Here is a 16,731-nt window from a genome sequence, read left to right on the forward strand (position 1 = left end):
AACCATGACCTTACTCTCCAATTTGAAATCCTGATCCTCAAATATTTTTTCTCAGTCAGCCTCAATAAATTAATTACTAGACAATTCTTGAGCATAAGGACTATATTTTGCCAGTGAGTCAACTTATTAACTCTGTGATTGCTGTGTGCACTTTTAAAATCAATTAATAAAATATACTTGCTATACCATATTGGTTCAGTCTCCTTTCAAATCTCTTACATGGAGTTGTTTGGAAATTTAAGACCACCGTTCTGTGGCAGATAGCATGTGTGAAAATAACACTTCTAAATGTAATAGTATATATGAGAAAATAAATAGATTTTTATCTGTCAAATTCAACTGTGACCTTCTGCACTGATGAGTTTGTCAGATCCAGCAAAATACAGGTGCATGAATATATATAAAAAAGCAATCAGATATAACTGATTTTTGTTCAGTAAATCAGTGCAACACTGAATACATGACTATGAAATGCTTCCAAAGCCCATAAATGACTCAGAAGCTTTTAAATTCCAGCACAGTTTTTAATCATACCACAAATTTCCATTAATACATCAACATTTGACAGCCTATCAATCGGAGGAGGTACGAACATTTGCTTTAGACAAATGATTCACTATTTGTGGCTGTTGCTAAGCAACATAGATTTTAGTGTGTTGTGTTCTGGGTATGTTAAATTTAGAGCTAGGTGTATGTATAAACTAACTCAATGCTCAGGTACTCACAGATCTGTGTCATATTAAACCCTTTGGCCTCTTACGTCTTTTTGACATATCCAATCAGAGATGGTGTGGGTTCTTTTAACTGCAGGAGTGAGTTTTAATTAAAACAAAGGCTATCTACATGAATGCAGTTCCAAACCTGCTTGCTCCTCACTTGCTGTTGTTGTTCGAGGAAACCACCCAATCTCTGTAGCTCCTGAACTAGCACAAAATATTAACACATCTCACGTGATCTCTACACAAGGCAGAGTATTTCCCAACTTTTTCAAATTCACCAAATGTCATTGAACAGATCCCACTGTTGATAACAAATTCAGTGCACTTATCTCAAGGCAACAGGAAAAACTTCGTAAGGCAAATGGAAAGTTGTCATTCATTGTGAGGGGAATGGAATATAAAAGTAGGGATGTTTTGCTACAGTTGTACAGGGTGTTGGTGAGACCACACCTAAAGTACTGTGTACAGCTTTGGTCTCCTTATTTAAGGACATAATTGCATTAGAAGCAGTTCAGAGAAGGTTCACGTGATTGATTCCTGAGATGAAAGAGTAATCTTATGAGGAAGGTTTGGACAGTCTGGGCCTGTATCCATTGGAGTTTAGAAGAATGGGAGGTGATCTCATTGAAACATAAATGATCCTGAGGGAACTTGTCAGGGTGGATGCTGAAAGGATGTTTCTTCTTGTGTGAGAGATCAGAACAAGGGAACACAGTTTAAAAATAAGGAGTCTCCCATTTAAGACAGAGATGAGGAGATTTTTTTTCTCTGAGGGTCATGAGTCTGCAGAACTCTCTTGCCCAGAGAATGGTAGTGGCAGGGTCAAAAAATATTTTTAAGGCAGAGGTAGATAGATTCTTAAATAACGAGGAAGTCAAAGGGTATCGGGGGCAGGCAGAAAAGTGGCATTGAGGCCACAATCAGATCAGCCATGATCGTAATGAATGGCAGAGCAGGCTCAAGGGGCCGAATTGACAATTCCTGCTCCTAATTCATATATTCGCATAAATCATGTGAGGTTTACTCCAGCATTTGAGTCCTGTAAACTATCCATGTGTTGCTGCCTAGACGCACACTCCTATCAATTACCCAGATATATTTATCCGATACATCACTCCTGAAAGGAAAAATGATGTGACACATCCTGGATATAATTTAGAATCAAATGTATTAGCCTGATGAGGGTCTTGTGTGTATAAAATATGCTCCTTGACTTGTGAACTATTTGAAGGGACAGAATTGACTGGCCATTTGCTGTTGCTGCTAAAACTCATTAAAATTGTTCCTCATTTAAAGATTTTTTTCTATTAAAAGCATTATTCCTGGGCTACTTGATAGCTTGCGCCTCAGTGGTGTTTCTTATGGACAGAGGTTGCTCTGTGAAGGGCCCCAGACAAGATTAGCAGAAACTGAATGTGGGTAAGAGAGTCAGGAGGGGCAAAGGCTCAGGGAAGGGGAGATCTTGTGGACATCATTGAATGTGTGGAGGAATGTGGAAACATGGTGATTATGAAGGATGGGAGCAAGTAAGCGGCTAAAGGAGTAACCACTCATGGTGGATTAGAGGAGGAATGCAACACCATAATATGTGCTCAGGAATAGGCCTGGAGGAGATCGCAGAGGTAGGGAAGGGCAAGAGGACTGAGGGCGACTATCTTAAGTTAATCGTCTTCCAATATCCCAGACGGTCGATCTTTGCAAGTAGAGGAATGGCAATGAGTCAGGTGCTGGTGTGGGTGAGGACATTCTGGATGATTCTTAGCTGAGGAATAGCAAGACCAGCAAAATCACAGTTAGAGAAGTTAATGTAGGAGGTAATAAAAGTGTGAATTTGGGAGGGAGCTCCAAGCAGAGAGGGATAGGGTCTATGGAACAAAATGTTACAGAGATGGAACATTCATCTTTTATCTCTTAGCTTCTGAATTTCATGCCACTGTAGATGAAACCTTGAATCCCCACCTAGAAAAAACAGCAGGAATGTATACCTAGGGTCAACCAGAGCAACCAGAAACAAACCTGAAAGCAAATCTGATCAGATTTGTAGTTTTTATGGCTTTGTAAACCTGTAATTCAACTTTTAAATACCTATATATTCACACCTCTAAATTACTCTGTTCTCTGTTGCATTAAGAATTATACCAATTAGATTATACTTCCCTTATTTGTCCCTGTACAGGGTCAGAGCTATTTTAACAGTAGCATGCTGCCATTCAACTCAAAAGGTTGTAGGTTCAATTGCATTTGTCTATATTAAACTATAGTTATCACATATATGCCCATATCAGTTTCCCCCTATGTTCTTATTTACAGTTTGTCAGGCTTATTGCTTTGGTACTATCAATAAGGTTTGATAACCACCCATGTCATCTCCAAATCACAGTATTTCTGTGCAATGAGAAGACAGCAAAAACCAGATGGATCTTCTTTCCTCATGTAAAACAGCTAACTTGTGGGTGTGATCACAGAGTCAAGAAATAAACTGACACAGTAAATGATGCAAATGAAGATTATTTCTACCAGTATGGTACAAATATTTACTTCAGTTTAACATTTACAAAGATAAAAACCTTTTGCTCCAAGGATATGATTGGAAAATGAAAAGTAAATTCAAAAGCAGCATCAAGGAGGACTTCTTCACTCATGGAGTGCTAAATCTTCAAAATAACACCCAGGACAATAGCAAGGTTGTGTTCAAGACATGGCTGGATGCTATAAAGAATATTGGGGTATGAATCCCAATGGGACAAATGCTTATTCCTCATCCAATGTCTTCCGTTAAGTCGCTGCAGCAGGTTTCCTGTGGTGCTGTTCACTTTGAGTTGGGGGATGTAGGGTTTTACCTTAGCAAGATATTGTCCATATGATGGGGAAAGTGCAACAGGAAGTGCAGCATTCATTGGGATGTTTGTGTTCATATACAAGGCTTTTAATATATTATAGGCACGACAACAAAAAGACAATCACTTTGTTCTGACTGAAGTATTCTCACTCACTCACCTACAATGACCGCACTTTGTACAGGGTTTGAATCATCTGTATTTATTATTGACGGTTTCTTGGCTGTGTTGTATTGGGATGTGTAACAGCAGCATTGTTGCAATTATTAGATACATTTCCAGTTGATGCTGTTTGAACTGTCAAGTTTGTAATGAAAAACAAATACACAGGGTTTGTGGCAAAACAAAAACTATTAAATAACACACAACAGAAAAGTGAGCATTATAAAGAATCTTTGCAATAGTTTTCATCTTGTTCTATTCTTGATACTCACAATGCCATAATCACAGTGCCATAATCAGAATGTACAATGTGTTTTAGTCTAACCAATAACTGCAATCTGCAGAAAATGATACTAAATATAAGAACTGCAAATATATTAAAAAATAATGCAGCAAAGAGGCCATTATTGAAACTGTTTTTGTACGCTCTCTTTCCACATAAACACTGACAACGTCCCAATTCCACCTCATCATAATTTCGTGACCTCACCACACTAAATTATCAGGGTGCTTTCCTGATATCCCATACTGGGTGCACAGAACTTTCCTCCAACTAAATACTGGGAAGAACGAACCCACTGTCTTAAGTCCCTGTTACAAACTCCATTCCTTAGCCCTAGCCACTGACTCCATCTCTTGCCCTGGGAATTGCCTAAGCCTGAACCAGACTGTTCACAACCCTGGTGTCATATTTAACCCAAGTGAGTTGCAGCTACCTATCAGTGTCAACACTAAGACCGCCTACCTCCACCCCCTGCCTCAGTTCATCTGCTGCTGAAAACCTCATCCATGCCTAGGTTTGACTATTCCAATGCACTTTTGGCCAGCCTCAACCACTCCACCCTCCATAAACTTGAGGTCATCCAAAACTCTGCTGCTGACATCCTAACTCACCCCATTCACCCATCACCCTTGTGCTCACTGACCAACATTGGTTGCTGGTTAGGCAACATCACTTCTACTTTGAAATTCGCATCCTTGTTTTGAAATCCCTTTATCGCTTGACCTCTCCATATCTCCACAATCTCCCCCAGCCTCACAACCCTCCAAGGTCTCTGTACTCCTCAATTCTGACTTCTTGAGCATCTGTGATTTCAATCACTTCACCACTTCAGCTGCCAAGACCCAAAGTTCTAGTATTCCATCCTTAAATTTCTCTCTCCCTCTACCTCGCTTTCCTACTTTAAGATGCTCCTTAATACCCACCATTCTGGCCAAGCTTTTAGTCACCTGCCCCAATTTCTTATTTGGCTTAGTGTTAAATTTTATTTGAAAACACTCTTTTAAAGGCACTCTATAAATGTAACTTGCTGTATATTCCTTTTTGAATTTCATTTTTTTTAAAAAATTATACCATATACAGAGTATTTTAACAACAGGAATGTCAACTATAATTTAATGCATGTACAGAAACAGAAATACATTAAGATTGACATAGACATCTCTTCCTTTCTGAAAATACATTACTTAGCACAGTACACGAGCAGCATTATATTCCATACAAGAAACTTTGCAGCCTAATAAAGTATTCTCATTGGCACTAGTTTCAATGTAATAGCTTTGAACTCAAAGACAAATCCTTAATCAGAAGAACTGCTTAGCTGCTGCTTATGGGTTTTAACATTATCATTAGATGCCCAAAAAAAAGCTAAGGCAACAAACATTTTTTTTAAAATGTCAAGATGGCCAGCAAGACATAAATAGTTAGCAGGATGTACAAATTATTTTACAAGTGCAAATTGCAAAAAAACTTAACTCTTAGAATTTCAATATAAAATGATTACAGACTGATTGGCCCCCAACTCACCATGATTCAAAAAGTGGCAGTGCCAACCCAAGAATTTACACTCAACACACAAGTGGCCCAGAAAGCAGCCTTTCCTAGCTCTACAGTGGCACTAGTTTCACACACAGTATGCACTGGGCAATATCGGAGATGGTACCTGCATAGAAACCCCGCACCTGATAATGGTTCATTTATACAAGCGCTGCGAGATCTGATTATTGGCCCTCTATAACGAACACAGCTTTTGTTACACTTTATGTTGGCTCCCCTGTTCTGTTTACGGCTATAACGTAGGCACTTTATAGAACCCATGCACTGGAGTTGATGCCAGGGCACACATAACCCATACAGCGATAGTTGTAAATGAATTGTCAGATATTTTTCCTTGCACATACTGTATAAAACTGTGCCATGCACAAAGAACAAATAAACTACAGTGATTTATTCAATCAAAAGAATGATAGGGCATACTTCTTGAAGATTTTTCAGACCTTGAAGTATCTTTTAACTGTCTGTCCTGTATGGTACTCGAGCTCATCCCCAATACTGGCAAAGATGGTGGTCCACTGGCTAACGCACCTACATCTCGTGAGCTTCTCTACTTCCCATGTGAATCACCCCTGCTATACTCCTGACTCTTCATATGTTGACCAAAGTGGCTGTTTTGATTAAGGCTGCACTCACTTCCACTGGGGACACACAGTCCATGCGCAGCATTTGAACCTAAACTTTGGCCAAAATGACAGAAGTGTCCAGTTGCATTCAGAATACTTGAATGCCCACTGGACATTGGATTCAATATTGACTCCACAGCCTTAATCCTCTCTTCCACTTCCTTCTTGAACTGGCTGCAATGTTGAGAACTGCCAATAAGAATCACGTACTCATCAATATTGCGAACCAAAACTGTCGGGATGCATTGCATAGTTTCCCGGCATATCTCCAAAATTTTGTTCTGCCCACTGCCTCTGTCCAATCTAATTTTTTCACTGACCAATAATTGCTGCATTTGATTGATTAACTTTTCTATTCCTAACTTGGCTGTCTTCAGCTGAGATGGTTCACATTGGTCATGAGCTTTTTTCAGCTGGAGAAGCGTTATCACATCACGATATGTCACCTCAGCTCTCACACAATTTTTCCTGAATAGTTCTTCACACTGGTCGTTACAAAACTTATCAATGTAGTCAAAAATATCTGTATCTAGAATAACTGTTGATTCTTCCTCAAATAAACCAGGATGCAAGACATCCCTGGCTCCGTAGCTCGCTGAGGCTGCAAGTTTTTGAGGCTCAGTCACCTGAGCTGCATCCTCAGATGTATGGCTTACGAACTTCCTTCCTGAGGCACTTATTCCAGATTTCAACACTGGACTCGGGAATACTTGAAATTCATCTATTCTCCTCTGAAGATCTTTCCTCAGTTCCTTCATTGCTGAGAAGGAACTCTCAACGTGGATCCTTCCATCGGGACACCTGGAAAACTGTAAGCTTTTATTGTTGCTTTCAAGTTCTGTTACCAACTTTGATGTGCTACCGAATATCGATAAGTCCAGGTCAACTGAGACCTGTGTAAAGATCTGCGAAAAGCAAAACATTTAACCTATTAGTTGCGAAATAGTAGTAGTTTCTATTGCAATATAAAGTGGGCCGTATAAATTTACATATCACAGGATTAGTGGCAACAATAAAGTATGGCAGGACACAGTTCTTCTTGCAGACTGTGAACACCACACTTCAACTGGGAGAGTTCAACTAATCGGAGAGAGGTACAGCACAGAGAGGAGGCATGGAAAAATATATCAATAGACCAGAGAATGAGCAATCACCGTCAATCCCAGCAGTTAGTTCAGGTGCTTAAACACACAATCACAAAAGAGTACAAAATTTATAACAGCAGCTTACGTTTCCACCATTAAGCAATGTAACAACATTGCAGGTGCGCGTTCCAATTTACCAGTTTGATCATTCATTTGCAATACAGTAATAAAACTTCCCTGATAATTCCAGGCTGGTTTTCTTACTTTTAACACTGATTGAGATGTTACAGCTGCAACTTCAATGAGGTAGTTTGCAGTTGCTGAGGCTATATTCCCTTCTCACTTCCACTGATTGAGTTGGAAAATTTGAAGCTCATTAATTTGCACCAGACTTGTTTATTGTTCCAACAATAAAGGGGAGCATGGGGCATGGAATCAGGTTTTCATCTGAACAACTTAAAGACTCCCAGCAGCATTACAAGTTTAGACGAAGAGGAGATTCGTAAGGGGCATAAACACTGGCCTGGGTCAGCTGATCCGAGCAGCCTGTTTCCATATATTCCCTCTATTATAAAATTAGAATTATTTGTGAGCCCTACCATATGATTTTAAAACCTTGTTACTCCACGTCTCATCATAAATCAGAAATTCTGGATGCTGCTGTATGTAGTCAGGTGGGCAATGATCCCTAGAATGGTCATGGGGGCAACAGACCCAAACCTGCTCAATCTTTTATGGCTTTCATCAATCTCTCTGCTCGTAAAACAGGCCTTGTCCGAAATACCAGCTTCCTGAAAGTGCACTCACCCAGGGCCTCTCAAAACTGATACCAGATTTTCAGGTGTAACAGGAAATAAAATCATTCTTCTGGTGTTGCGTTTTGTCTCGTGTGTCTTTTCAAAATCAACATTACTGAGACCTGCTCTGTGCTTTATGCTTTCTCTTCAATGTATTTTATGACACAAGTATGAGCCGCATTAAAAACTGAAAAACTGGCAGGCTCTTAAACAAACTGTACCTAAAGTGTCTGAATGGTGGTTGAATGTGCTGAAACTTTAATTTTCATTTGTAAAGAAGGAATATATGGTGCAAGTTCAGCTTCTTCCTTGGGCACCAATTGTTACGTTGACCTATGCCCATTTTGTGTTCAGGTATTTTCTACTGGGTTTGGCAGGAAACGTGGGTGTAAAATGACACCGGCAGAATGAGCACATCTCTGAGTGCAACCACTTTGGAAATTCCAGGTCAATGAAGGACAAAGAATAGAGAGATAATTAAAATGAACAATGCAGCAGCCTTGTCCTGCAAGATGGGCTGAGACACATAAAAAAGACAATGACATAGCAATTTTTTTTTTTAAATTTAAAATTCCTCTGATAAAGGCTGCCATAAAAGTGTACACTACACGAGAGGTCCATTGCACCCAAAACACCATCGAAACCATATAACACCATCTCCTGGTACAGTGTGCAAAGACATTTACATATCAGGTTTGCTGTACAAGTTTGTAAATAATTTTCTTTTCTTATTTCATGCCATTGGTGCTCTCCAATCAAACTAAAGCTCTGTTTAGCCTATGATGTTAAATAATGAAAAATAGCTGGTTGTTAAATAGTGTCTTTAATGTAGGAAAACAACCCAAGGCACTTCACACATTGACACAGAGTTACTAGAATTCATGACTAAACACTTGCTCAAAGAAGTAGACAAAGACTGAGGCAGAGAGGTTTAGGGAGGGAGTTCCAAAGCTTAGGGCCTAGATGACTGAAGGCATAGTTGCCAATGGTAAGATGAAAGGAGTTCCTGGAATGTCATAAAGCTGGTGCAGATTAGAGAGGTGGGGGCATCAGGAATGGGGTGGGGGAATGGTGAGGCCATGGAAGCATTTGAATAAAAGGATGAGAATGTTAAATCAAGGCATTGGGAGGACCAAAAAGCCAAGGGCTGGGTCACTGTCAGCAGCATACACTTACTTGCACATTATTCTGTGAAACTTTCAATGGATATTTCATTGGGAGCTGTTTGTCTTCAAGCACTTGCTCCTTCTTTCTCAGCACAATGTTCGCTACTTGAAAACAAAAGTTTGCACTTTTACCATAACAAATAACCTTTGAGTAGGCACCAGGGAGGTAAAGAGGTGGCCAGGGTGAGGTTTTAAGCTGCAACATCAGTCTTGCCTGCCTTCAGTCAAGACACCATCTTGGTAAAGCAATTGAAACTAGCACTATACAACTGCCCAGAGGATCATTAAGGAGCTGACTGACAATTTAACTGCCTGCTTGCCCTCATGAAGGAGGCTGCATGCCATTTAGGTGGCTAACACTTCAATAAACTACCTCTCCTCACAATGACCAGTTGAACTGGAGTAAACAAGTCAATGCTGGGAATTTTTGGCACTAATTAAAAGGCATGCTCACGTTTCACTATCCGCTTGCTGCCGGGGGTTTGAAGAGGACTTTGAAACATATCAGGAGGCTTTCTGGGGGACTTTGTCAAGGCTTCACCAACTTTCGATCAACATTTATTCTGGAAATGCTCTGTGCTATTCTACCTCATTGAACACAATATTGAATCACCAGGAGAAAGGGAGTGCTTGCTCTGGCACCTTGCTAGAGGGTCCCCATGGCCAACAAATGGGAAGACGACATGAGGCCACACAGAGTATCACCAGCTGCTTCAGCGAGAGAGAGAGAGAGAGACTGGAGGGCAAGGTGGATTCCTTGGGCCTGCTTCATCAATGACCTTCCTTCCATCATAAGGTCAGAAGTGGGGATGTTCGCTGATGATTGCACAATGTTCAGCACCAATCGCGTCTCCTCAGATTCTGAAGCAGTCCATGTCCAAATGCAGCAAGGCCTGGACAATAGCCAGGCTTGGGCTGACAAGTGGCATATAACATTCGCGCCACACAAGTGCCAGGCAATGACCATCTCCAACAAGAGAGAGTCCAACCATCATCCCTTGATGTTCAATGGCATTACCATCACTGAATCCCCCACTATCAAAATCCTGGGGGTTACCATTGACCAGAAACTGAACTGGACTAGCCATATAAATACTGTGGCTACAAGAGCAGGTCAGTGGCTAGAAATCGTGCTATGAGTAACTCACCTCCCGACTCCCCAAAGCCTGTCCACCATCTGCAAGGCACAAGTTAGTAGTGTGATGGAATGCTCCCTACTTGCCTCCCACACCATTCAGAACAAAGCAGCCCGCTTGATTGGCACCACATCCACAAACATTCACTTCCTCCAACAGCGACGCACAGTAGCTGCAGTGTGTACCATCTACAAGATGCACTGCAGGAACTCACCAAGGCTCCTTCAACAGTACCTTCCAAACCCAAGACCACTACCACCTAGATGAACAAGGGCAGCAGATAGATGGGAACACCATCTGGAAGTTCCCCTCCAAGTCACTCACCATTCGGACTTGGAAATATGTCACTTATCCTTCAGCGTTGCTGGGTCAAAATCCTGGAACTCCCTTCCTAACAGCACTGTGGGTGTTCCTGCACTACATGGACTGTGGCAGTTCAAGGCGGCAGCTCACCACCACCTTTTCAGGGGCAACTAGGGATGGGCAATAATGCTGGCCCAGCCAACGAAGCCCGCATCCCATAGAAGAATATTTTTAAAATTCCATTCTCTTGCAGGTGCAGGACATCCCTCCTTGTATGGGCCTCCTCTACCAGTACCGCCAGTGCCACATCCAAGAACCTGTGTGCCCTCGCTTTTGGTCCCTGAGCCAGCCTGCACTGTGCTGCTGTGCACCAGCCAGACACTTAACACCTTCAGTGGAAGCGTGTGCAAGGAGCCCACACATACTGCTCGATGAAAATTCTGTCTAAACAACATTTGAGTGCTAAACCCACAGGTATCTGTTTTAGCACATCTAGGCAAGTTCAAATTTTGATAATCAACAATTAGGAGCAAAATTAGGTGCTAAAACCAGACTTTCAAACAGACTTGCCTTAATAGCACAGTGCCTGCCTTTCATCTAAATTAACTCCTCCATTTTATAAGAGGCTTTTGTGTACAGTAAATAGTTCATATTTCTTCACACCCTATATACTGCACAGATCCAAAAGACATATTAAGGCACATTATAAGCAATAAGCAAAAGGACGATGAAAGAGAGTCTTCAAAATCCATGGACAGGCCACAAATTACCTCAGTAGTGGGCAGGTAAAGGCCTACACTGGATCACAGCATTCACTTAAGGACACAGTCTGAGATGCAGACTCCAAAGTGTATATTTATATAAGTAAGACCACATTAAGGGTCACAAAAAAACTAACAATTCGCTTAGTAGAAGTCTCACTGAGGTGAGAAGCAAACATAGACTATGAACACAGTATTTCCTAGAACACAACAGCCTGACCTGTCTTTCTCACTGAATGCATTGAATGAGAAAACGTATGAGTTCTGTCAATCTGACGTGGCCTATTCTATAATACAGTAAATTTACAATGTATGTCACACACTCTCTGCATTGCCATTCATTGACACCTGCAGCTGCACCATTCTAACACTAGACAGATTTTCTCCAAAAGCAGTGAATCCTCATATTTATGCCTATACAACATCACTAATGGACTCTAAAGAAAATTCACTTTGCCGTGACTTTCGGTGGCAACACCATGGATAACTCATCTGTATTTTGAGGCATTTCCATGAGGTAGAGATCATCACACACTGATAATATTTTCATCAGTTCATGGGTTTGGCAAGTTACCTTCCTCCTTTTCGAAGGTGACATAGGCAATGCCAGGGGCATCTGCTGGATATGTGACACTTTCCACCTCACCACCGTCATTCCTTGGCCTTAAGAAGTGAATGGTGAGTTTGTCAGCCATCACAGTGTTAGGGAGAATGTCCTCAGGAAAACCTGATACAGCGATGGTCCTCTCCGCCCAGTTTGATTCCATTCTCTCAGGGGAGCCCAGGGCACTGTGAAAATACAAAAAGCAATATTTCATTGTGATACATAAAGCAGGTCATCTCAAGGCTGAGTCCCACTTCATTAATAGCTGCTGACATGAACCATTCACATTTTACAATTAACCGCTGCTCACTAGCGTTTTGTAGTAGAGTAAAATTTGTGACCAAAGATTAATCACAGAAGATAATAAAAGCTGGATATTTCTGTACCATGATCAAAAGAATACCGTTTACCTGTATTATTTATGCTGTGATGTTATCCTTAAATATGGTCAGCACTCTCAACAATACTGAATTTGATTTGTCACGACGTCAGACAGCAAGTTGTGGATCCGCCAGACTCATCTCTGAAGGCATCCTAGTAAATATTATGACACAGCGATGGTAAACGCTGAGCTGTTCAAATCCAAGAGGGAAACTTGAAACAACTGTCATAACCCATTTTGCAATTTGTATGTTTCGAGATGCAGGCTTTGAATTCAGTAGTAATAAGACCACTGAGTCTCATGAGGTTTTTATAAAACTAAATTAAACATTTAGTAATACAAGAAAGATTGTAAGCACATACATATGTCTACAAAATTATACTATGAGTTTCTTTCAGCTCTGGATCCTTGCCAGACAGCGGCTTGAGGCTTACAGGCTGGAGGCTTTAGATCTTAGACTCCCTCTCCTTTTTACCAAAAGCTTTCTCTTCCTTTGTACATATGTTTCACTTTGAAAGCAAATTTTCATTGTATCACTATCTCTATTGAACTTCACCTCTTCTAATAAGACGACCCTTTCATAATACCCACTTTATTAGTAATCCTTGGGGAAAATAAACAAACACACTGTTCCTGAGCTTCACCTAGTTAGGTGTAATATTTCACTCCCTCTCTTTCAATCCAAGTTACACTAGTTTGTTTAAAGAAAAATTGCAAATTAACTCCATGTTTACATAATAAACATTTCAAACCTACTTCTCCTCTCTACATCAAAGCCTCTAGACCAGCTGGCTTTAATCCAATTAACACACACACACACCACTAAACTCTATTTTAAAGATAATTTTCAATATCATTACAGACATTATTATATCTTCTTGACATAAACCACAAGCAGACAATCCACTTCCTCGAGCCTAATGACAATCTCTTTGTGCATGTATACTCGATGTGATAATGCACAGCCTTAATCATGGTCAACTCTTCTCTGGGTTTGAAACCTCACATCCAGTCCATCACTAAGAGTGCCTGCTTTCACCACCCAAACGTCACTCATTCCGAGCCCGTCCACTCTCCCCACACACCTCACCACCAAGTGTCCCAGAAATTCACATTCCCATCTTTTCACCTCTAGGCTTTTCCAATGCTCTCATCCCTGGTGTCCACTCTACAATAACTTCAATTCATACCAGATTGCAACCCACAAAATCTTGCTCAGCTGACCATTTCCAAACTCCAATCATTCCCTCTTCCCTAATGCGCTGGCTTCAAAATCCTCATCCTCAGCTCTCCGTCACCCCACTGATACCCAACCTTGCAGTCTCCTCGAGTCCAGCATTGCACGTTTCCCCATCTCTCAGCTCCACCATCAATGATAGAACCTTCAGTCATCTTAACCCCCACACTCAGGGACTCTCTCCCTAAAACTGTTCTTTGACAATGCTTTGGCCACTTCCTCTAATGTCCCTCCTAATTCTTCTTAGCGGTAATCTCACTGTTTAAGTGGCTTGAGATGCTTTGCTACGTTAAAAGACACCATATCAACACAAGTTATCACTGCACCTGAAAAGATCTAGGAACATTTGATTTGTAGACTGAACTGTTTATTATACAATAGACTTTGTCTATTAGACACACAGTATGCACCATTCTTAGTTTCCTTATTCACAGGCCACAAAAAATAATCTGCTTTATAACACCCTCTAGATAGTTTCTAAGACAGTGGGCAGGAAACAATTACTGTACAAGTATGGACATAACTTCTTTCTCATAGATAACTACAAGATCATGATCATTGAATCCAATGTATCCATATTTTATTTTTTACCATATTTATATTTTTATCAAGGCAATAGAGAAATATTTGATTTGACACTCTCCACCTCACCACCGCCATTCCTTGGCCTTAAGAAGTGAATGGTGAGTTTGTCAGTCATCACAGTGTTAGGAAGAATGTCCTCAGGAAAACCTGATACAGCGATGGTCCTCTCTGTAAAATTTACATCAATAAATGTAAAAAAAAACCTTGAGGCACTTCATGTCTTTTGATACAGGGTACATTTGTTTATTGGGGAACCTATAAACAAACCTTGACAAAGAAGGAAACATAGCCAGTGCTTCCAAAACTTTTTCCTACTGTGACCCCATTTTGATGCTACACAGTTAGTGCAACCCCAAAGTAGAAAATTTGTGGGGAGAGGGGTTGTTGAGTGGAGGGCGGGGCAAGTGTTAAGCAGCAGGGGAGGAGTTGTTGAGAAGGTGGCATGGGGGAAAGAATAGTTGCATTGGTGTGCCAGTCTAGATTTTTGTGCTTGAATCACTAAGGGTTGGACTTTAACCTGCTTTCTGACTCAAAGCTGAGCCAAGGCTGGCACTTGAGGGTTAAGTTCCTATAATTACTTGGATAAATAGTTGAAAATAGCAAGAAAACAAACTTTACAGGGCTATTAGGGAAAGCGCAAGAGGGTGAACTAATTAGATAACACTCTCAAAGAGACAGCACAGGCGCAATGGGCCAAGTGGCCTCCTCCTGTGCTATAACATTCTGCAATGCAAAGATACTCTCAGTGCTGTCAGCCAATTACAACGAAGGAACAAAACCGAAACCAAAAAAAAAATACTTCGACGGTTGCTGAAAACCCAAATCCTATTTTCGTAAAGTCACCCGATAAACAACCTTGAATCTATCCGAAGACGGCAAAAGGAGTTTACACCCGACTCAAATTGTTGCTTGTTTCTATTGTTTTAAAGTTCCTACATCTGGGTCTGTTGTTAGGTGCAATGTCCAGCGTGTTGCCGCCTGGCCCAGACTTATTCGTGCACACGCAGATTTTTTTATTATACTTGCCGACAGCGTTCACAGTTAACGCAGTTCGCCGAATTTAACCCGAGCTTTCAGCTGAAGCCCACGGCAACTGTATAACTCGAACGCAAGTCACTTCCCAGACACCTCTCCTGCAGCCTGCACTACTGTGGCTGGAGTGATACAGCGCCGTGCAGGCTGGGATATGCAACTGTGCACAGGCTATCAACCCCCTCAGCACTGCAAACAATTGTGTTCACAGTGTAAAAATAAAAATACCTGGAAAAACTCAGCAGGTCTGGCAGCATCTGCAGAGAGGAGCACAGCCCGTATGACTCTTCAACAGAACTAAGTAAAAATAGAAAAGAGGTGAAATATAAGCTGGTTTAAGGGTGGGGTGGGGCAGGTAGAGCTGGATAGAGGGCCAGTGATAGGTGGAGATTGCCAAAAGATGTCATAGACAAAAGGACAAAGAGGTGTTGAAGGTGGTGATATTATCTAACATATGACATCTTTTATGAAATCTTATATAACATTATGACATTTTATATGACATCTTTTGGCTATCTCCACCTATCACTGGCCCTCTATCCAGTTCTACTTGTCCCACCTCTCCCCCCCCACCCCCGCCCCTTAAACCAGCTTACATTTCACCTGGATGCTGCCAGACCTGCTGAGTTTTTCCAGGTATTTTTGTTTTTGCTTTTGCCTTGGTAACTAAGACCTGGTAAGTATTTCTTCTGTACTTAATATTCTCTAAACTAGAGGAAGTAAAAACAAAGGGAGTAATTTAAGGATAAGTCATGGCAGGGCAACTGGGCCAATTGGAATGCTCCTCCTGTGTGGTGTGGGAAGTCAGGGACACTTCCAGTGTCCAGGGCGACCATGTGTGCAGGAAGGATCTCCAGCTGCAGCTACTCAAAATCTGTTTCGGAGCTGAAGCTGCGCCTGGAGTCACTGTGCAGCATCCACAAGGATGACACCTTTGTGGATAACATACACTGAGGTGTGGTCACACAGCAGGTAAAGAGTGCACAGGCAGAAAGGGCATGGGTGACCGCCAGACAGAGTAAAAGTACGAGGCAGGTAGTGCAGGAGTCCCCTGGGTCCACCTCCCTCTCCAACAGATTTTCCATTTTGGATATTGCCAGGGGAGATGGTTTCTCAGGGGAATGCAGTGAGAGCCAAGTCTGTGGCATCACGAGTGGCTCAGCTGCACCAGTTGTGGGGGGTAGGGTGGGGGGGTGGGTGGGAAGTGGGAGAGCAATAGTGATAGGGGATTCTATCATAAGGGGAGCAGATAGACATGTCTGCAGCTGGAGACATGACACCAGGATGTTATGTTGGCTCCTAGGTGTCAGGGTCAAGGATGTCACTCAGCGGCTGCAGCAAGTTCTGAAGGGGGAGGGTGAACAGCCAGAGGTTGTGGTCCATATCGGTACCAATGACATAGGTAAAAAGAGGGATGAGGTCCTGAAAGCAGAATATAGGGAACTAGGAAATAAAAAGCAGGACC

General features: G+C 41.6%; 1 protein-coding gene across 5 annotated transcripts; it reads right to left on the reverse strand.

Moving 5' to 3' along the window:
- Positions 1–5,064: 5,064 nt before the first annotated feature.
- Positions 5,065–15,451, reverse strand: LOC144686810 (RNA-binding protein 43-like). Of its 5 annotated transcripts, none has more exons than XM_078552548.1 (5): positions 15,261–15,451; positions 12,441–12,564; positions 12,001–12,215; positions 9,237–9,328; positions 5,065–7,083 (listed from the first exon to the last, which is right to left on the reverse strand). In XM_078552548.1, the coding sequence occupies exons 3-5, from the start codon at positions 12,191–12,193 to the stop codon at positions 6,103–6,105; spliced, it is 1,266 nt and encodes a 421-aa protein (XP_078408674.1). In that variant the 5' UTR covers positions 12,194–12,215; positions 12,441–12,564; positions 15,261–15,451; the 3' UTR covers positions 5,065–6,102. The 5 variants fall into 5 exon arrangements, with proteins under 5 accessions (XP_078408674.1, XP_078408672.1, XP_078408671.1 ...); XM_078552546.1 differs by having other exon boundaries at positions 9,237–9,331; XM_078552545.1 differs by having other exon boundaries at positions 9,237–9,331; positions 15,171–15,451.
- Between the last annotated feature and the right edge of the window lie 1,280 nt (positions 15,452–16,731).

This window comes from Cetorhinus maximus, chromosome 11, assembly GCF_964194155.1.
Source record: "Cetorhinus maximus chromosome 11, sCetMax3.hap1.1, whole genome shotgun sequence".
Lineage (NCBI taxonomy): Eukaryota > Metazoa > Chordata > Chondrichthyes > Lamniformes > Cetorhinidae > Cetorhinus > Cetorhinus maximus.